This window comes from Stegostoma tigrinum, chromosome 35, assembly GCF_030684315.1.
Source record: "Stegostoma tigrinum isolate sSteTig4 chromosome 35, sSteTig4.hap1, whole genome shotgun sequence".
Lineage (NCBI taxonomy): Eukaryota > Metazoa > Chordata > Chondrichthyes > Orectolobiformes > Stegostomatidae > Stegostoma > Stegostoma tigrinum.
This window is the reverse complement of record NC_081388.1, coordinates 3,914,481-3,938,706: the sequence shown is the minus strand read 5'-3', so window position 1 is coordinate 3,938,706 and position 24,226 is coordinate 3,914,481. Positions and strand designations below refer to the sequence as shown.

At 44.5% G+C, this 24,226-nt stretch overlaps 1 protein-coding gene across 13 annotated transcripts in view; it reads right to left on the bottom strand.

Annotated features, from left to right (window-relative positions):
• Positions 1-24,226, bottom strand: part of pnpla6 (patatin-like phospholipase domain containing 6) — a 170,928-nt gene that overhangs the window by 91,998 nt on the left and 54,704 nt on the right. For all 13 annotated transcript variants that reach the window (XM_059639836.1, XM_059639834.1, XM_059639833.1 and 10 more), the window contains 5 exons: positions 23,982-24,062; positions 22,260-22,395; positions 6,237-6,323; positions 5,345-5,451; positions 998-1,174 (listed from right to left, as the gene is read on the bottom strand). In XM_059639836.1, the coding sequence (XP_059495819.1) occupies positions 998-1,174; positions 5,345-5,451; positions 6,237-6,323; positions 22,260-22,395; positions 23,982-24,062 (588 nt within the window). The remainder of the gene's footprint in view (positions 1-997; positions 1,175-5,344; positions 5,452-6,236; positions 6,324-22,259; positions 22,396-23,981; positions 24,063-24,226) is intronic.

Genomic DNA, 24,226 nt, shown 5'->3' with positions numbered 1-24,226 from the left:
AAGATACAGGGTGATACAGCGTAGGAAAAGACAAGAAGACTGTAAGACACAGAAGTGGGCCACTAAGCCAATTGAGCCTGCTCCACTATTCAATGAGGTCATGGCTGATCTGATCATTCTCAACTCTACTTTCCTGCCTTTTCCCCATAAAAATCTGCCCATCTCAGCCTTGATAATACTTAACCATCCAGCTCTGACAGCTCTACGTCACAAATAATTCCTCGGATTCACCATCATTAGTGAAGCAATTTCTCCTCCTCTGTCTCAAATGACCAAACCCTTGGGAAGGCCAGGCTCGGTTGTACACTGGTATCAACCCACACACAGAAGCCTGACCTTTCTGAGTCAAAAGGGCAACTGGAATGAGAGATGGGTATTCTGGAAGTGCAAGCCGAGACAAGGATCAATGCAGGCTTGTGGCATTAAAAGCATGAGAAACCTCTAACTTGTTGTTGCTCAAGTACTAACAGCCATTGGGTCAATTGGAGATGTAGCTGGGTAGAGCCAAGTATAAGGCATCTCACATGTGAGAATGGACCATGAGTTTGACTGTCAGAACACAAATCAAAAGCATGTAATGACAAGACAGGCAAGAATGGAACCATCGGTACATCAGAGGAGGCAACATAGAGGAACCATTTGAGGGGCTAAAACATGAATAGCAGCAATCCGACGTTGGTTACGGCAGGAAAGGTATTTCAAGCTGTTAAGTTTCTGCCAGCTCGCCACAGGAGCATTTCCATTCTCTAGACCGCTTCCCCATAACCCTGTAAACTGTTTCCCTTGAGATTATTATCCAATGCTGTCTTAAGGTTTCAACTGATTCTGCCTAAATCAATGAAGCTTATCAATATCCTTCCAACAGTTGATAATACTTCAAAGTTTTCTGTATCTGCACGACAGTGATGACAATGAATGGTGGAGCAAACTCAAATGGGCCAAATGACCTACTTCTGTACTTACGTCTTATGGTCAGTAAGAAATAATAGATCTCCACCTCAATACGCAGTAGTTTCAGGAGCTCCTGCTTCGCCTCCTCGAAAATAGTTCCCACATGCTTGATCTGAGGCGCTCCATAGACTTCATCTGTGTCGTCCTCAGTGTAAAGATACACACATGATGGATGTTCCTCGACTGTCACAGACTTACGCTCCCTGGTCTCTTGTGGTGCAGACTGAAACAGGAAGACATTAACCTTAACAATTCATTCATTACCCTGGCACCCACGGTTTTCCCTTTCCTCCAGGGTCTCTCAGAGGGTGCAACATTCCCTGCGAACCGCTCTCCGTCCATGATCAGAGCTCACTGCGAGCAACATTAGAGGGGCTAAATGGCTTGGTTGCTCACCATTCAATGTTTATATGCAATGAGAAAGCAACAACAGCTGCTTCCCCCTCTCCAACTCCAAACAAAGCTCCCATGACCCACAAGGACATTGGAAGGCTCAGCAGTTTCACTACTTTTGCAACACTGAGCAATTAGCTCAAAATGAAAATGCGCTGGCACTGGAACGTGTCAGTTCTGTAAATGTTTTAGCGTGGTTGACAATCTGTCTGCCAACAATGGTGTTTATCCAATGCGCAGGTGAACTGCAGGGACCAGGACAGCAGCTGAGGCACTGGACCAGGCCTTCGAAGTCTCAGATCATACAAAAAATAGAATCAGATCTTCAGCAACCTTTACTGCAATACACATGGGCAGACATATGAGACCAACTCAGTCTAGGGTGGGATGCAGCCTGTCAATTTCAAGGCTGTTTCACAAATAACAACTCCTTACATGAAATATCAAAGAACATAAAATATAATAAGAAAGGCAAATGAAAGCCTGGCATTTAATGCAAACAGACTGGATTATAAATGTAAAGAAGTGATGTAACAATTATATAAGGCATTGGTGAGACCATGCCTGGAATATTGTGTCTAGGTTTGTTCTCCTTACTGGAGTAACGATGTGCTAGTACGGAGGCAGTTCAGAGGAGGTTCACCAGGTTGATTCCAGGGATGACAGGGCTCTGGTACAAGGAATGGTTAAAGAGCTTGGGCTTGTATTTGCTGGAGTTCAGAAGAATGACAGGGGATCTGATTAAGATATGGAGAACACGAAAAGGGATTCATAATGTGGATGCTGAACAGATACTCCCTCTTGTGGGCCAGTCTTGAACAAGAGGTCATAGATATAGAGTGAGAGGAGCGAGGTTCAAAACGGAGATGAGGGGAAACTACTTCTCTCAAAGGGTTGGGAAACTGTGAAACTGATTGCCCCAGAGAGCAGTGAAGGCAGAATCAATCAGCACATTCAGGAATTATGTTTCTGACAAAAAGCAGGATAAAGGGCTACGGGGAGCAGGCAGTAAAGTGGAGTTGAGACCAGGTTAAAAATCAACCATGAGCATGTTCAATAGTGAAGCAAGCTTAAAGGGCTGAATTGCCTATTCCCACTCCTAATTCCTATGTTCCTAACTATTGTGTATGAAACCAGGGGAGGCAACGGCCTAGTGGTATTATTGCTGGGCTGTTAATCCAAAGACCCAGATATGTTCTGGGCACCTGGGTTCAAATTCCACCATGGCAGATGGTGGAATTTGAATTCAGTAAATGTCTGGAATTAAGAATCTAAAGATGACTGTGAATCCATTGCCAGTTGTTAGAAAAACCCATCTGGCTCACTAATGTGCTTTAGGGAAGGGATCTGCCATGCTTACTTGGTCTGGCATACATGTGACTCTAGACCCACAGCAATGTGGTTGACTTTGAACTGCTTTCTGGGCAAATAAGGATGGGCAATAAATTCTGTGAATGAATCAAGGAAAAAAAATACCAGCTAAAACATCAGAGCACGCTCAGCTTGCCTGGATGAGTGCAATCTGACCCCACTACCAAAGGTATTTTTCCCTCCTCACCCTTATCTGCTTTCTGGAGGGGCCACTCTCTCTGGGACTACCTTGTCCACTCCACAGTCCCCTCCAGCCCCAACACGCCCAGCAGTTTTCCCTGCAACTGCAGGAAGTGCTACACCTGCCCCTACACCTCCCCCCACACCTCCCCCCTCACCCCCATCCCAGGCCCCAAGAAGATTTTCCACATCAAACAGATGTTGACCTGCACATCTGCTAATGTGGCATACTGTATCCGCTGTTCCTGTTGTCACCTCCTCTACATCAGGGAAACCAAGTGGAGGCTTGGGGACTGCTTTGCGGAACACCTACTCAGTTTGCAACAAACAACTACACCTCCCATCGCGAACCATTTCAACTACCCCTCCCACTCCTTGGACAACATGTCCATCCTGGGCTAATGGAAACTGTAGATGCTGGAGAATGCACGATAACAAAGTGTGGAGCTGGATGAACACAGCAGGCCCAGCAGCATCTCAGGAGCACAAAAGCTGGCATTTCAGGCCAAGACTCTTCATCAGAAAAGGAGGATGGGGAAAGGGTTCTGAAATAAATAGGGAGAGGGGGGGAGGTGGATTGAAGATGGATAGACGAGAAGATAGGTGGAGAGGAGAGTATAGGTGTGGAGGTAGGGAGGGGATAAGTCAGTCCGGGGAGGACAGACAGGTCAAGGGGCGGGATGAGGTTAGTAGGTAGGAAATGGAGGTGCGGCTTGAGGTGGGAGGGAGGGATAGGTGAGAGGAAGAACAGGTTAGGGAGGCGGGGACGAGAGCAGCAACTCATATTCCGCCTGGGAACCCTGCAGCCCAATGGTATCAATGTGGATTTCACAAGCTTCCTCTCCCCCCACTGCATCACAAAACCAGCCCAGCTCATCCCCACCTCCCTAACCTGTTCTTCCTCTCACCTATTCCCCTCCTCCCACCTCAAGTCATCCAGCTCCACACTTTGTTATGTCCATCCTGGGCCTCCTGCAGTGCCACAACAATGCCACCTGAAGGTTGCAGGAACAGCAACTCATATTTTGCTTGGGAACCCTGCAGCCCAATGGTATCAATGTGGGCTTCACGAGCTTCAAAATCTCCCCTCCCCCAACCGTATCCCAAAACCAGCCCAACTCATCCCCACCTCCCTAGCCATTCCTCCCACCTCAAGCCCCACCCCGATCTCCCACCTACTAACCTCTTCTTGCCCCCTTGACCTGTCCGGCCTCCCTGGACTGTCTTATCCTCTCCCTAACTCCCCACCTACACTCACCTTTACTGGCTCCATCCCCGCCTCTTTGACCTGTCTGTCTCCACTCCACCTGTCTTCTCCTTTATCCATCTTCTATCCGCCTCCCCCCTCTCCCCATTAATTTCAAAATCCTCTTCTCCTCCGCCATTTCTGAAGAAGAGTCTCAACCCAAAACGTCAACTTTCCTGCTCCTCTGGTGCTGTCTGGCCTGCTGTGTTCATCCTGCTCTACACCTTGTTAACTTCCAAAATAAAGTTGGCCACTTCACTGGCATCACACCCAACCACCAGTTTGAACATTCACTCCCTCCTTGCCTGATGCACAGAGCCAGCAGGGTGTACCCTCTGCAAGATGCAGTAACTCGCCAAAGCACATGCCACAACATCCACAACCTTTAACACCTAGAAGTTAAGAGCAGCAGATATATTGGAACAGAACTAGCTGCAAGCTCCTCTCAGAGCCACTGACAATCCTGACTTGGAAATATATTACCATTTCTTCTGTGTCACTCGGTGAAGATCCTCAAAATTCCTCCCTGATGACATTCTGGGTGTACTTACACCAAGTAGACTTCAGTGGTTTAAGTTGGCAGTCCTCACCACTTTCTCCAGGATAATTACAAATAGGGAATAAATGTTGACCTGACCAACAACATCCACACCCCATGAATAAAAAAAACCCAATAAGCTTCCAGTAGGACACAAGCAGAATTCAGCTGGGGATACAGCTCCAAAAAGTCTCCAATATTTTATTCCAGAAGGAAGAACTCTTGCCAGAATTCTGCAATAGAATCTTTTTAACAAATGTGCTCTCTCAGTGGCCACATAAACACTGGCACAGGCAGCTTCCGAGCTCACGTTCCGAGTCCACTGGCTAAGTTGTAGCTTGTAGAATTTGTACAGTGAGAAAGAGTAGCATCTCAGGTCACATATGTTCATGTTTCACCGTGACACAGCATCAGTACATGCAGCTCTGATTGCAGACTGACAACAAAAACCCAGATTCACAGAGTAAACACTCTTGACTCACAACAATTACAATCAGCCAACCTGAGCCAGCTTCTGATGTGATGTTGGAAAAGTCGCACTGTCATTGCAATGCCCCCAAAATGTAAAGATCACAAACTGAGCTGAAAGCAAACTAATGACAAATCCAACCACAAGGTGCAATAGTCACGAGTGTCCTTTATTTATAACAATAATATAATCTTACTCTGCTTAGTGGCATGGAGCTCACTGGGCTATCCTCTTGAAAGGACGATGAAATCCTCCCTCTTTCATACGCCATGTCAAAGTCTGAGCAAACTCCTTTCTGTATTCCTAAGAGATGAGCAAAACATTTTGTTATGACCCTCGAGGTGTGTAATGAAATGAACTGCAATTCATTTGCTGTACTACAGTCACTGTATGCTCAGCGAATTCAGCCTTTCACCACATTATTAACTGACAGCACTGCTCTAGAGAACAGTCAACTATCAATGCAGGGTTAGGGAGGAATAGAATGCTCTGGGGTGCAGGAGTGGGGAGGTGGGGTGAGGAAATAAAGGGAGGTTGGGGGAGGAAGAGGATGGGAGAAAGTAGAGGGGAAGGGTTGGGAGAGAGGTGGGACAGTATGGGAAAAGAACTTAAAATAGCTCCTCACCTACACTCACCTTTACTAGCTCCATTCCCACCTCTTTGACCTGTCTGTCTTCACTCCACCTATCTTCTCCTTTAACCATCTTCTATCTGCCTCCCCCTCTCTCCCTATTTATTTCAGAATCCCCTTCCCCTCCCCCATTTCTGATGAAGGGTCTGGGCCTGAAGCATCAGCCTTCCTGCTCCTCTGATGCTGCTTGGCCAGCTGTGTTCACCCAGCTCTACACCTTGTAATCTCTTAAAATAGCTAACAACTTGGGACTCCCCTTCAATAGATAAATTAGAAAGTTCAGGATTTCATACTAAGCAGATAGAGCTGTACTATCTGCAGGTTCCAGAAATGAAATGCCAGTTTGGGTGCTCAAATATTCAAATTTAAATCTGGGAAAGTCTTCAATGGTATTATCTGATGTATTTTTGAAGACGTTACCTGAGATATACACTGGAAATATTGCCCCTGGGCTTACCAGAAATATCCAATGGCATGGATATACATCGGCTCAGCAATGCTCCCCGATTATTCTCCAAAATTGGTCCCTTTAGTACTTCATTTCCTGCAGATAGGCAGACAGATAGACAAAGGGGGGGGGGGGAAGAGAGCGAGACAAAGAGAGAAAAGAGAGAAAGAGAGAGAGAAAAGAGAAAAGAGAGAGAAGAGAGAGAAAAGAAAGAAGAGAGGGAAGAGAGAGAAGAGAAAAGAGAAAAGAGAAAAAAGAGAAAAGAGAAAAAAGGAGAGAAGAGGTGAGAAGAGAAAAGAGAAAAAAGGAGAGAAGAGGTGAGAAGAGAGAAGAGAAAAAAGGAGAGAAGAGGTGAGAAGAGAGAAGAGAAAAATGGGTGATGCAATGTGAATAGCAGCATCCACAGGGTGAACATCACACTGGCTGCCACTGACTGAGGAGATGTGGCCACATTAGGGGTCTAGACACTGTGAAGAAACCCCTCAAGCTGTCTATTCGGCATGAAAGGAACATTATCAATATTGAATACAAGTGTAAACTCACACAGACATTGTTAAGTTTAAATAACCACATGAATTACTTTTATAAATTTTACGAATGAAAGCATATTTTTGGGGAAAATATTATTTGGTTCAGGGACAATGCATCAGACTGGCTCCTAGAGAAGAAACACACAAGAAACCTGAATATCTATGATTGCTCAAGTCTGTATCCACCTCATACACTATCCCTTTCCCCAACTCTGCCTACATTGCAGAGGCTGCTTTAACAAAATGCGAGTACAGATTAAAGCTTGTGTTAAGTATTCACCCAAGTTCCACTACCAACAGTCAAAACAGACAAGGCAGATACAGAAGTGATTATCAGAGGAATGTAACTCAGCGACTCAGCGGCATGGTGGCTCAGTGGTTAGCACTGCTGCCTCACAACGCCAGGGACCTGGGTTCAATTCCAGCCTCGGGTGACTGTCTGTGTGGAGTTTGCACATTCTCCCCATGTCTGCGTGGGTTTCCTCCGGGTGCTCCGGTTTCCTCCCACAGTCCAAAGATGTGCAGGCTAGGTGGGTTGGCCACGCTAAATTGCCCGTAGTGTTCAGGGGTGTGTGGGTTATAGGGGGTCGGGTCTGGATGGGATGCTCCAAGGGGTGGTGTGGACTTGTTGGGCCGAAGGGCCTGTTTTCACACTGTAGGGAATCTAATCTAAAATTTCACATTCCGAATACAACAGATGCCCGGTAGCTCTGCCAGGGGTAGGATCAGCTTAACTCCTATGACAATGGCTTCTCATCCAGTTACCGAGGCTCCTATTGGTTAGAAATGACCAGTCCTTGATTGGTCAGCTACCCGCTCATTTCCCCCACCCTGGTCATTGTTTCTTTGTTACTTTCTAGATCCCCATAAGCGATGTTTGGCACAACATCATGGGCCAAAGGGCCTGTTCTTGTGCTGCACAATTCTATATTCTGGTTTCACTGATGTTTGTCCCTTCTCACTCGGAAGCAGGGGGCCACAGCGAGCTTTCTCCCAGTTTACTGACATCGATGCGAAGTGCAATACTGCCTCAGCTGGAATGACAGAGCTCAGTCCAGGAGCTGCTGTTCCGGGGCAGACACCCTGTTGCCTGCATTCATCAAGTCATCAGTGAGCTAAGGTTAATGCAAGTATATGGGAAATATCTGCCTGTTTAAGTCGCACTATACTTCCTAACAGGACACAGTTCAGCTCCGAGTTAGAAGTTTCCTGGATATTTAGTGTGTGATCCCTTCATACTTTGAATGGGACAGTGAACAACTCACCCGAGCATCTCGATACAAAGGTTTCTGAGAAGCTTGTTACTGGCCTTCAACAAGTATTATAGAGTCATAGAAACATACAGCATGGAAACTGACTTTTCGGTCCAAGTTGTCCTTGCTGTCCAGACATCCCAAGTAAATCTAGTCTCATGGCAGCATTTGGCCCACACCCCTCTAAACCCTTCCTATTCACATACCCATCTGGATGCCTTTTAAATGTTGTAATTGTACCAGCCTCCACCACTTCCTCTGGCAGCTCATTCCATACACGCAACACCCTCTGCATGAAAAAGTTGCCCCTTAGATCCCTTTTAAATCTTTTCCCTCTCACCTTAAACCTATACCCTCTAGTTTTGCACTCCCCTACCCTGGGGTGAAGACCTTGTCTATTTACTTGAACCATGCCCCCAAGAGTTTATAAACCTCTACATGGTCACCCCTCAGCCTCCGATGCTCCAGGGAAAATAGCCCCAGCCTATTCAGCCTCTCCCTGTTGCTCAAACCCTCCAACCCTGGTAACATTTTTGTAAATCTTTTCTAAACCCTTTCAAGCTTGACATCCTTCCTGTTGCACACAGTAATCCAAAAGGGGCTTAACCAATGTGCTGTACAGCCGCAACATGACCTCCCAGCTCCAATACACAATGCACTGACCAACAAAGGCAAGCGTACCAAATGCCTTCTTCACTATCCTATCTACCTGCAACTCCACTTTCAGGGAACTATGAACCTGTACTCCAAGGTGTCATTGTTCAGCAACACTCCACAGGACCTTTTCATTAAGTGTATAAGTCCGCCCTGATATGCATTTCCAAATTGCAGCAGCTCACACTTATCTAAATTAGTTTTTCAAAGGAATATCTTAAAAAAGTGTTACTTTTCTTAGTAGATTCTTCTGGTTACTCTGGTTTCCTCCCACAGTCCAAAGGTGTGCAGGTTAGGTGGGTTGGCCCTGCTAAATTGCCCCATAGTGTCTAGGGTGGAAAATGAGGGATAGAGCAGGGGTTGGCTCTGGGTGAGATGCTCTTCAGAGGGTCGGTGTGGACTTGATGGGCTGAATGTGCTGGTTCCGCACTGCAGAGATTCTATGATTATTTTCTATGAAAGATTCAGCTGGTAGAAGGAAAATACGGCAAATCAGCAACGAAAATAGAAATTGCTGGAGAAGCTCAGCAGGTCCGGCAGCAGCTGTGGAGACAGAAAGTTAGCATTTTGAGTCATTTCAGATTTGAAGCATGAACTGTTTGTCTTTCTCCACAGATATTGCTGGACCTGCTGACTTTCCCCAGCACTGTGTTTTTATTTCAGCTGACACGTGTTTAAACAACTTGCCCTATGGAGTCGTTAGTTAGATTACTGACCTACTGGAACGAGTTGGGTTTCCTCAGGAGTTTCTAGAGATGTTCCCTTCTCTTGCTCACGCAGAAGAGGTACGCTTGCTTCATTGGTACTTGTTTTGGCTACTAGGCGAGGTTGAGCTATTTCAGTATTTGAAATGGGTTCAACGGGAGCGATTGAGACTCGTTTCATAACCTGTTTCCTACCCTGCTTCTTTTTGGCTATCTCCTCTCCTGTTACGTCCTCTAATTTAGACTCTTCCTGGTACTGTGTTTCATCCTGGCTCTCTGATTCTGTATACATCTCCCTCTCCTTAGGCATCTTGGGGCGCTCTCCCTTCAGTATGGAACGCCGCTTCAGTGCTCTCTTTTGCCCTAAGCTAGGTGTGTCATCAGTCTCAGCCTCGACTTTGATTATTACTACACATGAGAAGTCTGGTGTTTCCTTCAACGCAGGGTCCAAAGGAATACCTTTATAAAAAGACAATGTCACAGATGAATTTGCGATTTACCAACTATGTGAAGATTGGTATTCCACAACCCGGTTTACTTTTGTAAGGAGCGCCAGCTCACACGTACCCTCAGCTGAAATCATTTAACAGGACTGGGCACCATTACTGAGTTTGGTGCAGCGTTCCATTTCTTAGTTTTCTTACAGGGGTGAACTTTAATACAAGCTACAGTCTGACCACATGCACTGGAGTCACCAAATTTAGGATTGGGAAAGCTAAAGGAACAGGACATGAGGTGGTTTTAAAGGGTGGGGGGGTGGGGAGATGTGAGAAACCATCTTGTTACAGGCATCCAAGAAAATCAGTAAGACTACCACTAATTATTTATGAGAAACACTTGAATTTATAGAAAACTCTTTGCGATTTCAGGGCATGCAAAAGAATCTTCCACCCAATGACATGCTTCTCGAGTGCTGTCACCAGGTTAACGGGGGAAAATGCAGCTAGCATCCTATTTAGTGACAACAATCTGAACAATGAATATTGGCCATGACACTGGGGACAACCTGCCTGTCCTTTCTCAAATAGGGCCTTGGGATCTTTTATGTCCTCTGACTCTGGAAGATGAAGTTTCACTCAACAGGATGAACAAACTTATTTATCAATTCACATAAGCCTAGAGTTTTCCAGCAAATCAACTCTAGTCATCATTTCAGTGTAAGAAATGTAGCAGGGAGTATGCACAGCAAGATCCCAGAGTCAGGAACAAGGAAATTTAGCTAGGTTGTCTACTTTGACGATGCTACATATTGATAACCATTTGTCAGATTTTCAGGGACACTACCACTTCTGGTCTTGACCAAATAATGTCATTTGGACATTTTATGTCCATCTGAAAGTTAAAATAGAATTGAGGTTTGACGCCCTTTTGGAAAAATGTGATCTCCCTCACGGCGCGGTGCTGCCTGGCCACTGCTCTGGGATCATCTCCCTCACGGCGCGGCGCTGCCCCTGGGACCAACACAGGCTGTATGCTCAAATGCCTGAAGGCTAATTCAAACCTTGACCTGCTGATTTCGGGCTGAGCCTGCTACCCATGGCTGGCATCTGACTGAATTTATCTCATACCCACTGAGGGATAAACTCAGAGCAGCTTCACAAATACTTAGCACGGCCTGAGAAACAACAAGCCACTGGGTTTACATCCTCATGTTTGCGTTTTCTGCTCCTTTTCATCTGTCTAAGGACTGGAGAGTGATCAAGAAATGAATATTCTTTTCCATTATCTCACAGTCCGGGAGCAGTATCACCAAATACCATCAGTTACTTCCTTAGAAGACACTGACTTACTGGCACGTACATTCGGCACAGTATTGAATATCACTGGGCTGTGTAGTGTGACCAGAACTGACAGGAGCACTTATCACATGATCCAATGGGGGGGTTGAAAGTATTCAGTTATGCAAATATATCTGCAAATAAATGGTGAGTTATGGGTGCTTCTTGTATTTGTTTCAAGAACTGCATGTACTATGCAACTGATTCAATTTGATCTATATAGCCTGGCATGAAAATCAAATAAAAATTCAAAGAGCCAAAGAAGGATTCAAATGCAGTCTAACAGTTAACGTGGGGAGATAACGCCCTAGAAGTTTTATTGCTGGACTGCTAATCCAGGGGCAGAGGTAATGACCATGGTTCGAATCTCATATGGCAAATGGTAGCATTTTAACTCAATAAAAATGTGGAATTAAGAGTCTAATGATGATCATGAATTAATTGTTCAGAAAAACCCATCTGGTTCACTAATGTCCTTTAGGTAAGCAAACTGCCATCCTTACCTGGCCTGGCCTACATGTGACTCCAGACCCACAGCAATGTGGCTGACTCATAAATTCCCTCTGGAAATAAATGCCGGCCTAACCATCAATGAAAAAATTTTTTAAAAAAGAACTGTAAACCTGCAAGCAAATAGCATTTTTTACAGGGTCGGCAAGTTTGGCAAAAATGTTTTAAACATATATAGTTTTAAACAGAATGTGCTTTGTGTATCAGTAAGACAGAACCAGGTCATCAAATCATCCAGCCTAATTTACTGTTTTATTAGATCACAGCTGATGTATAATTCAGTTCCCTTTGTTCCACCCTTTGCTCCTTATCCCCCAAACCCAAAAAATCTACTAAAATATGGCAGGAAGCTTCAAAGGCTCCTGAACATCCACAGCATTTTGCAGGAAGAGAGCTCCAGATTATCTGTGCCCTTTCCTGGAAGAGAGTGCTTTCTTTAGAGGAATTAATCCACAGATTATGAGGTTTTGTGCCTGACCAACAGTCACTTCCCCAGACCAGGGATGCACTCCCTTGAGGCACAGGAAGTATTTAATTGAGCAGGGAGGGTGTCACATGAAGACTTTCCACCTCTGGTTTGATTAAAGTTGGGGTGGCACGGCTCAGAGGCAGTCATCTGCAGCACCCGTGATTTAATGATTTCAACTGAGGACAACTAAAGGGCTTCATGGCACCGCCACTGGCACTCAACCAGAAGAAGGGTGGGCAGTCATCATGTGGACAACCCAAATAAAAACCTCGTCACATTTCCTTGTGAACATCCAGAGGTACACAGCGGTCCTCGATCCTAGGAATGAGACACACTGGCCAATTGCATAGCAGACTGACGTTTAACATGGTGGGCCTCAGCTCTGCAGGGGGTGGGCAAGAGCCCCCAGTACTTCAATTATGTCCGAGAGATATTGGCCCACGCACATCCACTCACAAGCTGCGCTCGTGGTACAAGATATACGTTATATGGCTTGTAGCTCTAAAAAGGACAACTACATCATGTTTTAAATTACCGTTGTTAGCCGATGGCCAGCAACCATGCCTTAGCACCAAAATATACCTTGTTTTCTCCTAGCACAGGTGGTCGAGTTCGGAGAGCGTTGATAGCTTTATTACAGTCCAACGTGCCAGGCTTTCTGCCTAAGACAGGCAGAGAAATTGCAAGCAGCTGCCCAGAATTGGGATGGGAAAATCATCCAATCTATCTGGAATTGGGGAAGCAGAAGGTGAAAGGGCCTCCCAACTTTGGCCCTCTCCATGGGCAGAAGGTGATGGAAGTTACAATGTGGGCAGAGAGCTGTGAATGAGTGCAAGTTCAAGGAAGGTGAGAGGCTAGCCAGAACAGAACTGCAATTTATATCTACATATACACAAGGTTTGGATAGGGTTTCAGCAGGCAATGAGCTGAGGTAAACGACAGAGATGAACGGAGGTAGAATGAACTTGGAATCTTCTAACAGAGTCAAGCTGCACGTGAACAATCTGACTCAACATTTAGACAATGGCCGGAGAGCAGACTATGACTAAATAATGGAGTCTGTGTTGTGGATTAAACATAATGGCTTTAGGTTTTTCCCCTGCATTTATGTTAGGCAAGTCTCTGCTCACCTAGCAGTGGATGCCATACAAGCAGTGTAGCTAATCAGACGCTGATCTAAAGTCAGTCATATTTTATAATGCACCAGTGAAAACACTTACAGGTCCTCTTTTCCTAGCTAGGACTGAGTTAGGAGTCAGAATGAGCATAATCAACAAGGAGGTAGGGTGCAGCCACTAAAAATGGCCCCCATGATCCATCTGCAAGTAATGGAACAGGAAAAGTGTCGTATAAAACTGTAGTGATCTCACAGACGATCACTGAAAGTGGGACTGGTCTTGTTGGAGAGCAGGCTGATCTGAGATTCAATAGAGTTTTTCAAAAATCATGAGTGGGCTGGATTGAGGAAACAGTAAGCTGTTCACACTCAAAGAATCAAGAACAAGAAGTCTTAGACTTAAAGCGACATGCATTAGAAGCAAGGGTGAAGGGAGAAAAGAACTTTTCTTTGTATAATGAGTAATTAGGGTCTGTGATGTCTGGAAACGTGGAGGAGGCAGCTTCAATTCAGGCATTCAGGAGTTGCATCAGAGAGTTATTTGGATTGAAATGGTGTGTAGGGATACACGGAGAGGGCAGGAGATTTGAACTTGGGAACAGAACCAGTACAGGCCAAATGGCCTTCTTCTGTATTGTAGTAAATGATGTTGGGATTATTTCCATTGACTGGATTCACACTTACTGTGGAAGGTGCTGCAGCTGTTTGTGTTTTGAACCAAAAGCTACATTCCAATTTGATGCACCAGTGCTTGCTGATCCACCTCGCAGTGACACCAGTCATAAACTCAGCTGTTAGGAACTGGTGTTGAAAAGGTTGAATGAATATCCTTTACATGTAAAGTGATGGGACAGCGACACCTGGAGGTCAATCACTAGCTCTGCGCCAGCATTTAACCATTTCATACCCTGCAGCCACGCAAGAAAAACCACAGATCAACCCGAACGTACTAAATCAAATAAATCGAAATATCAATTAAATGTCACTTTATTTCAAAGCTTTCCAATTGCTACACAGGTTCTTACCACTTCAGAGCCCTTCACATGCAAAACTGGCCATGAGTCAATGGGAAAACAGTGAGGAGTGTCACAGCAGAATTTATGCCAGTCTGTCACTTAGCGTTTGCTAATCAAAAGGATTGTGTTTTCAATCTTTAGTGTTTCAATACTTCAGAGTAATGTAGAGGTGGTGGATGACATACCTAGGCAGTATCTCCTGCTCTTTGAGTTAGAGTTCAGGATTGGAGAGGCAGGTGGAGTCAGTCAAGGGATTTGTTCCATTAGGGCACCCCACAGGCTGAGAAAGCAGAGGGTAGTAGGTGGGCAGCTATCAGGAAGAGGCAGGAAGTACAAGAATTTTCAGAGTGTGAGGCCACCTGCAAACCAGAATGGGAGATTGCTCAGAGACACAATATCCTGAAGAAGGGCTGACTTGGCTATGGCACCGATTGGGAAGGAAGGGGCTGCACAGGAGGAAGCAGCAAAAAGCACAGTTGTTACAGGAGGTTCCCGATAGCTAGGGAGACTGATGGGCAGTTCTATAATAGCCATCACTTACTGGCTCCTCAGCGCCACGGTAAAGCATATCACTTAGAGAGCTCAAAATATTCGGCATGGGTAAGAACGTGAAGGTGAACCTCTGATGTATGCTGCGATTGGAGACGTTGGTAGGGTGGGAATCGAGATCCTGCGATCAGGTTTTCAGGAGCTGGGAGGAAGTTGAAGTCGCACAAGGATGGTGGTAATCTCTGCATTACCTCCTGTGTCTTGTGCCAGCAAAAGTAGCAATGGGCAGAAAGGGAAGATTAATGTTTGGAGTGAAGCACGATGGAGGAGGAAGGGTTCAGGTTCTCATGTGAATGAAGCCAGTCTGGGGGCAGAAGGCCCCTACTCAAAACAGGATGGGTTGTACCTCAACAAGACTTAGACTAATGATTGAGAGCATAAAAACTGCAAGAACTGTGGATGCTGGAAATCAGAAACAAAAATAGAAGCGAAATTACATTAAAAAAGTCATCCGTTCTGGCAGCATCTGAGAGTTCAGAAGAAGGGTCACTGGAGCAAAACTGTTTTCTCTCCACAGATGCTGCCAGACGTGCTAAGTTTCTCCAGCAATTTCAGCTTTTGATCTTGCGAGCATCCTCACTTGTGGGGCTTGGGAGGGCTTAAACTAAATTGGGCAGGCACCAGTATGTATAGGTAAAGAAGAATAAGGTGTTTAAAGGAGTAAGAAATGTTAGATAGCACTGAATATCTAAGTACTACCAGGCCAGATAACAGGCTAAGAAACACATAAGGAAGACAAGTGGGTAAATGTGGTTATTTGTGTTTTTCACCACACTTTATACATGGAATAGGATATAAAATCAGAAAAACTTGGGCAGCACCTGCATTAAGACAAACAGAGTTGACGTTTCCATTCCACTGGGGCATCTGGATGGCCCAGTGGTTCAGTGGTCAGCACTGCTGCCACACAGTGCCAGGGACCTGGGTTCAATCCTATCCTCAGGCGACCGTCTGCGTGGAGTTTGCATATTCTTCCAGTGTCTATGTGGGTTTCCTCTGGTTTCCTCCCACAGTCCAAAGATATGCAGGCTGGGTGGATTGGCCATGCTAAGTTACCCGTAGTTTCAGGGATGTGTCAATTAGGTGGTTTATAAGAGGACGGGTCTGGGTGGGATGCTCCAAGGTTCCGTGTGGACTGGTTGGGCCGAAGGGCTTGTTTCCACATTACAGGGATTCTACAATTCCGTGAAGGAAACATGACCGGGGAATTTATTATTCCAGAATATGAAGTGCTTAGAAAAGACAGAAGGAGAAAAAGAAAAAAAGAGGGGCGAGGAAAGGTTGAGTAGCTGTCTTGGGTTTTATGGGACTGCTCTGTGTTTGAGATGCCTGTCTCACGTCCTGGGCTATTTCCTACAGGGATACTGTGCATCCTTAGTCTGGATATGCGTGTGCTATGTGCACATGGAGTATAATCATATCTCTCCACAGTCTTTCAGTTTTGGCAACAACTCGACTCCACCGTCTCAGACTTGGCAGATCCCTCCACAGCTCATACAGTGCCTGTGCCAACATACCCTATTATTTTGTTCACAGTCAATCAGCACTCTGGGTGGAATGGCAAGATGATTAGGAAAGGTCTTTCGAAAGAGAGGATGCCCATGACAAGGCAGGCACAGAATCTATTTGGTTAAAGTTGAGAATCATAAAGAGTGCAAATAGATTACTGGGAGCATTCTGTTATTTCCAAATAGCAAAGGGATGAATTGGTGAAAAATCATAGATGGGGGAAAAAAAAGAGAATGGTGATATTGAGAGACTTAAATTACTTAAATATTGAGTGGAATCATGGTTGAGTAATGGGAAACAAGAAGGGAGTTTCTGAAATGTGTACAGAGAACCTCCTTGATCAGCGTGTTTCTTAGTCCAATTAGAGTCATAGAATCCCTACAGTGTGGAAACAGGCCCTTCGGCCCAACAAGTCTACACTGTCCCTCAGAGCATCCCACCCGGGCCCATACCCCTATAACCCACCTAATCTACACATCCCTGAACACTACGGGCAATTTAGCATGGCCAATCCACCTAAACACAGATCTTTGGACTGTGGGAGGAAACCAGAGCAACTGGAGGAAACCCACGCAGACACGGGGAGAACATGCAAACTCCACACAGACGGTCGCCAGAGGGTGGAATCGAACCTGGGTCCCTGGCGCTGTGAGGGAGCAGTGCTAACCACTGAGCCACCTTGCTGCCCCAAAAGGAAGAAGACATTGTTGAATCTCCTGTTGGAAATAAGTGGCGGGGGGGGGGGGGGGTGTCTTAACTGAGGTAAGCGTCAATAGGAGTGTACTTGGGCAAGAGTGATCAACACAAAGTCTCGAATAATCATGGAGTAAAGTAAGGAACAATGCAAAGAAAACTTCTAAACTGGTCAGGGCCAATTTCAGTGGTGGATCTAGAGGAAAGGGCAGGGAACCAAAGCCAGGGCTCCTTGGATGAGAAAGAAATAAAGAACAGGAGAAGACAAATAGAAAAGCAGGGTGAATGACGCACATGGTGGAAATTCTACAAGACCAAACCAGGACATTAAAGGTGGTGATACATATTTAAAGGAGCAGGACAAAGTTAGAATACTTATTGAAAATTTTGCATTGGTATTAACCAAGAAAGGAATTGCTGAGAAGGTCATGGATACGGCTAAAATTGATTTGCAGGATGTACTAATAAGGCCGATTGATGAGAGTGGTTATGTATAATGTGTACATTATAATATAATATATGATTATGTATAATCATACAGCTTGCAGCTCAAGGTGATAAAGGATGGTAACAGATGGACTTGCAAAATTCTTTCAAGACTCCATGATACAAGGGAGCTGCTAGAGGATTGGAAAATAGAAAATGTGGCATCTTTGTCCAAACAAATGGTGTAACTAGTAACTATAGGTGAGTTAAAGTTTGAGTTGGTTAAGGAGAACCAGCATAATTTGTGAAGGCAGATTGTGTTTGACTAACTGAGCCACACTTGTTGATGAGCAGAGAAAGTTGGAAGAGGAAATGTAATGCATATTTATTTGGATTTTAATAAAGCTTTTGGCCATGTGTCATGTAAAGACTAGTTAATAAAGTTAGGGAAAAGAAGGATCAATGTCAATGATTTAAAAACAAAAAAGAAACAATGCAGTGATTTGATTGTAAACTGGTTAATTGACAGTTGGGAGTAGAGTGTGTTGTATCCCCAGGGCCATTATGTTTTCTGATATCTGTATACACTCATATTGAACTTCACATTGGAATGTAGTGTAAAATGTGAGAACTTGCTGATGTTACAAACCCGAAGCTATGGCACTGTAAAAGTGGTGCAAATTGAATGCAACAGGATGCAGATGTTCCAAGGGAAAGGGCAGGCAAGTAGCAGATGCAACGTATTGGAAATGTGAAGTCATACACTTTGGCAAGAGTGAGCGTGTGAGAGAGCATACACCTGAGAGTGAGAGAGTGAGCAAGAGCACGGGGAATTGTAGTCTAAATGACATAATTCTGAATGGTTTGGAGGGACAGAAGGACCTTGAAGTAACTGTTAATCTTTGAAGGCAACAAGACGTGTTTAAAGAGTGGTTGATAACCAATATAAATTGGTTCACAATTCACAAATAGGGTTTTAAGTGAAAAAGTGGGGAAGATATGTTGAACATTTGTATAGGTCTGGTAACTCACAACTGGACGAATGCAGACAGCTTTTGTCACCACATTTTAGGAAGGATTTGGGGTCCCTGAGAGGGTGCAAAGGTGATTTAGTAGAATAGTTCCAGGGATCAGGGATTTTAGCTACAAAGTTGGGTTGGAGAAGCTGGGCTTGCACTGCTGGGAAAAAAAGGGATCTCAGGGAAGGCAATTCAGAAGTGTGCCAGGTTACAATAGATTTACTTGGGGTGATACACAGGGTCTTGATTAAGCATCACATCAGAAAGATAGCATCTCAGACAGCACAGCAGTCCCTCAATGCTGCACTGAACATTTCTGCTAATGACATGAAGTGGGACCTAAACCTTCTGACTCACAGCAGAGAGTACTGGCCACAACTGATAGAATGAAACAGAAAACAGTTTTGGCAAGACCAGTAGCGAAGCTAGGGACTCGGGTCCAAGTTAAGTCACACTAGACTCACTGCACAGTTTTTGCTCAAGACCAGATAAAGCAGGGAGGGAATAAGAAGTAAGGAGAGAAGCTGGTCAGTGGGCTCCATGCCTTCATAAATGAAAAAGGAGGTGACCAAGGATGGATTGAGAGATGGTGTGGGGCTAAGTTGGAAGCCAAATCTCACGAAAAGCTTCCATCCTAACGTAACTGTGAGCAATGACATGGCAGTGAGGAGTAAGTGGGGGTGCGAGCTAACGCAAAATTGTAAAATTGTTACAGCAGCGAAAGAGGTCATTTGTGGTGTCTTTCACTGGTGTTCCATGGGAGTCATTTCCATAAGGTTTTTCTTCTCAAGTCGCTCTGCATCTCCGCATATTAATTATTTTTAGAACATAATCCAGTTCCCTCTTGAATATCTCCATGGAACCTGGCCCCAGTAGTCACACTAAGCCAATGCATTCCAGATCTGAATTATTTAATGCATGAAAACGTTCCTCAGTCTCTGATGCTTCTTTTGCCAATTACCTTAAATCCATGCCATCTGTTTTTCTATCTTCCCACCAATGGAAACATCTTGATCGAGTCTCCTCTCAAACTGCTCATCCCGAATGAACAGTCCCAGCTCCTCCAATCTATCCGTATAACTAATGCTCTTCATCTCTTAAACTGTTCTTCGGAATCTTGCTGCACTCTTTTTCTTACGCCTTCACATTATTTCTAAAGTGCGATGCCCAGAACTGAGCATATTCCTTCAGATAAGACTGAACCAGTGCTCGATGCTGTTGTATTAGGTAGTTACAGTTGGAGATGTTGCAGCAGGGAAGGAAGGCTTTTCAGCCCAGTGTGTCTATGCTGGTTATCAAGCATCCATCATTCTAATCCTACTTCCCAGCAGTTGGCCCATTGCCTTGTATGCTTATAGTATTTCAAGTGCTCATCTAAATAATTAACTGTCTCTATCACCCTTTCAGGCAGCATGTTCCAGATGCCCACCACTCTCTGGTTTTAAAAAAAAACATTTTCCTCAAATCGTCTCCAAATCTCTGGTTCTTACCTTAAGTTCATGCGCTCTGGTTACTGGCTCCTCTAGTAAGTCTCAATGCTTTTCCCTTTGTTACCCTTCCTATGTCCCTCAACTTTATAGACCCCCAATCACGTACCACCTCAGCTTACCTAGTCACACTTCAAAGCTGAATCAGCCCAGGTAACATCCTGGTGAATCCCTCTACAACCCCTCCTGTGCAATCATATCCTTCATATGGTGTGGTGGCCTAAACTGCACATGGTGCTCCAGCCATGATCTAACTAATGCTATCTTCCACACCAGCATAATCTCCTTGCTCTTGTATGCAATGTCCCAACTTAAAGGAAGCATATTCATTCTTAACCACTTTATCCTTCTGTCCGGTAGCCTTCAAGGATCTATGGACATGCACATCAAACTCCCTCTGATCTTCTGAACATCCTGTGGTCCTACCATTCATCGAGTATTCTCTTGCTTTGAGAGACGTCCCAAAATGTAACACTGCATACTCTTCAGGATTAAATTCCGTTTGCCATGGTTCAGCCGATCTGACCAGCTGGTCTATATCATTCTGTAGTTGCAAGTATTTCACCTTGCAATTTACAACACTTCCAATTTGCATGACATCTGCAAACTTGCTGATGATACCTCCTGCACTCATCTCCAGATCACTGATATCATTAAATTAGTGTCAAAAGAACCATGGAAGAATTGGACGCAATTCACAAATTAACCTGTCAAATGAAGCTGTCTGTTGCCTGAAAAGAAAAGTGTACTGAAGACAGTTTCATTAAAAGGGTGTAGCTCACTTGAGCAGGAACACATCGTTATTTTCCGACTTATTACTCAGCCATAAGTCTATTCCAACTGAAAATCTGAAAAGCATATAAATGCAGTATTTACCGCCAAAATGTGTCTAGCATCAAACAAGAAGGGGTTACAATACTCCTCCTAAGCTCCAAGCAATCAGACTAACTATGCAGTAATAGAAGGCTATTCAGATAAATAGAAAGGAAATACTATAAATGGGACTGTTGATGCAAAGTCTGCTTAGCATTGTGAATGTCACAATAGTTAGGCAAATGAGAATGCTAATCCACTTCGTTTAACAATATTACTTTATACTGCAGCTGTAATGTTTACTAACCAACTAGTGGGAAACATACAGTTTTCTTACATATATGCCTCTGAAGTGCTGGGGCCTCAACTAATGGCATGGAAAAATGGGTCGAGTGCATTTTAGCCAGACTTGCTGACAAAACGAAGATAGGTGGGAAAGCATGTTGTGACGTGGGCGCAGGTTAAGATAGGCTAAGAGAGTGGGCAAAAACGGAGTATGACATGGGGAAACACACAACTGCATGCTTGGCTGATAAGACTACAAAAGCAAATTCCCTAAAAAACAAGATCTACAATATGGGGAAGCTGTGCATAACCATAAACAAACCAAAATTAGTATGTGGGCACAGCAAGTATTAGAAAGACAAATGGAAAACTGGCCTTCATTGCAAGGAAGATGGGAGCATTAAAAGTAGAGAAAGGTTTCTGACTCAGTGGTTTAAGTAGGCAGCTTGCCATCACCTTCTCAAGGGCAACCAGGGACAGGCAATAAATGCTGTCCAGCAATGACACCTCCATCCCATAAGAGAATAAAGAAAAGGTCTTGTCACAACTATGCCTCTATGTTGTTTCAACGGTTAGCAGACAGCATACACCCAATCAGAGGGATTCAAATTATAGGGTTCTGGGAAAGATAAGCACAAGTTTGGGGAAATGGTAACACATGTAAGAATTTAACACCTTATGCTCGACACAGTTTCTTGGAAAGACTGAACAACCATGGGAATGTCTTATTTATTCTTTCGAGGGGCATGGGCTTCACTGCAAAGGCCAAATTTGTTTTCCATCCACTGAGGTTGGTGTCATGCTTGGCCATTTCAGAGGGCGATAAAGAGTTCAGCGCGTTGATTCACATGTCGGCTAAACAGGATAAGGATGGCGGATTTCCTTCCCTGGAAGGCATTCATTAAGCAGATAGGTTCTGACAACAATTGTTGATAGTTTTCCAGTCACCATGACTGACACTAACTTTCAACTCCTGAGTTTTCTTCTTAGGAAACTAGATGAATTGAAATTCAACCAACTGTTGTGGTGGCGCTTGAATCCATGGCCACAGAGCGTTAGCCACGGTTTCTGGATGAATATGACAATGTCATAACCATGACACCATCAACTCCCCAACATTGGTAAAATTAAGTGATTCAAACAGGCTGTCTACATGATAGTATCATATTTATATCAATAATCACAACAGTATGGTGCCTTGAACCAATGTCCACCCCCACCTGGGTCAAGAATCAACTTCCCAGCAGTATCCTTCTGATCTTCAGCTACTGACACACTGGTGAAACGGCGGTATCGCACAGGGCTTGTCCGTGTGGTGCAGCTCGCTTGTGGAATGAGGCGTGATGGCTGGTTCTCCTAACATTGAATAAAAGGACATGCTCACTGTAAATCAGAATTAGTGTAGCCAATCCTTTTACACATACAGGCTGTTTGTAGGCCTGTCGCCAAGTTATTAAATAAGACCTGCCAAGTCACATGCTCCAAACAAAAGGCTGCCTGGGTTCAGACTTGCAATCACTGACTGCCCATGCTGTTCACTTTCCCACACAGGAACCTACTAATCTCTGCTCTTCCAAGGAAGCCCAGTAAAGAAGCCAATGCTTCCACAGAGTGCAGACATTTTCTGGGTCACTGATGCTTATCGCTGAATGGGCTGTCAGAGTAGTCACATTCCGGCATCTTATTGGTCATTACCTCATCAACAATTTGGTAGATTGTTGTTGTGCTAGTTATCAAGTTCTTGAAACACGAGGTGGTATAGAATTGTTTACTTTGTTAACATGGGTGCTAAACAAAAGCATATCTCAAGGTCAAGACCTGTACTTAACCACTCAACATTGTGGAATCTGAACGTGCCAGGCCACATTCTGTGTATCAATTACAATTCACTTCTGAACAAATTGGCTTTACGCAAACCCTCCTGGATGATCTGAGTACCCATAAACATTTAAAATAAGGATGCCCAGAATCAGGTGGACATATTCACACTCAGTGACATTAACTCCATTTACACAGCAGTTTCTTACTGCCAGTTCCTTCAGGGTTCAGACAGTTCTCCGGACAAGAATAGATATTTTTCTCATCAATCTGTTTAGATGTGAGATTCCACAACTCTGGAGCAGGTGGGACTTGAATCCGGGCCTCCTAACTCAAAGGCAGGGATGCAAAATTGACGGCTGAGTGGGAAGCAGTTCATGGGGAAAGAGATATGCCAATTGACTTAATTTTCACTGAGGATAGACTAGAGACTCCTTCCACCCACCAAAATCACTCCTAGACAAGACAACCTCCAACTATCAGGCCCTAGAATACCCTACTCCTCACCCCTAAACTCCTTCCCTTGCAAATCAGTTATTCAACATCTTCAGGGGCACTCCTTCAGAATTTTGAATTCACTGTGGGCCAGAACAGAGCTTTCATTCGGGAGCTCATCAAAAGGAATACAGATGATGGAACCATCAGCTCTCCCTGTCTAAATGCAAAATTTTAACATTCTATTGTGTAACGTTGGCAAACGTAACTGCTACTGCTTCACGATAACATCTTCCACCCTGCTGTCATTGCCAGCAGTCTTCAGTCCACAAGAGGTCACACTCCGTTCTCACATGTTTGATACTTCATCTTTATCTGAACATTAATGCCAGACACTGTGCACAGAGCGGTCTAGGATGGCCAAGTTACATGCTGTGCGATCAGGCTAAACTTGCTCTCACTTAGCAACCAAGAGAAAGGGAGCCACAAGATTTCCTTACACCAAGCGAGTTTCCTTTGGGGGGAGGTGGGGGGGAACCCTGACTTCTAATGTAAAAGTGCAGAGAACCACAGAAGGCATTTGCGCCCGGTGTTCCGGCAAGGTCACGACAGGAGATTGAGAGAGCCTCTAGAGAAACTGCAGGCAAACAACCCCAGGTTCTCGAACAGAGAGAATGATAAAACATCACCTGAATGAAGAGTTCATTCGTCAGGCCTAGGTAGTTATGCAGAGCCACAAATGTCACTCTCTGTAGCCGCACCATGATAATCTGGTAAAGATACAAAAATAATTCAGCAGTATCTGGGTGCATTTGGTTTGATTATCCATCACTGAACAGTTTCACACTTACAAATAGAGGTTTGGTAGTACAAAACTGGAATTTCATTCAAAAGGAAAAGCATTTTGTCAAAGCCTGTCACCTGTTTTGTTGAG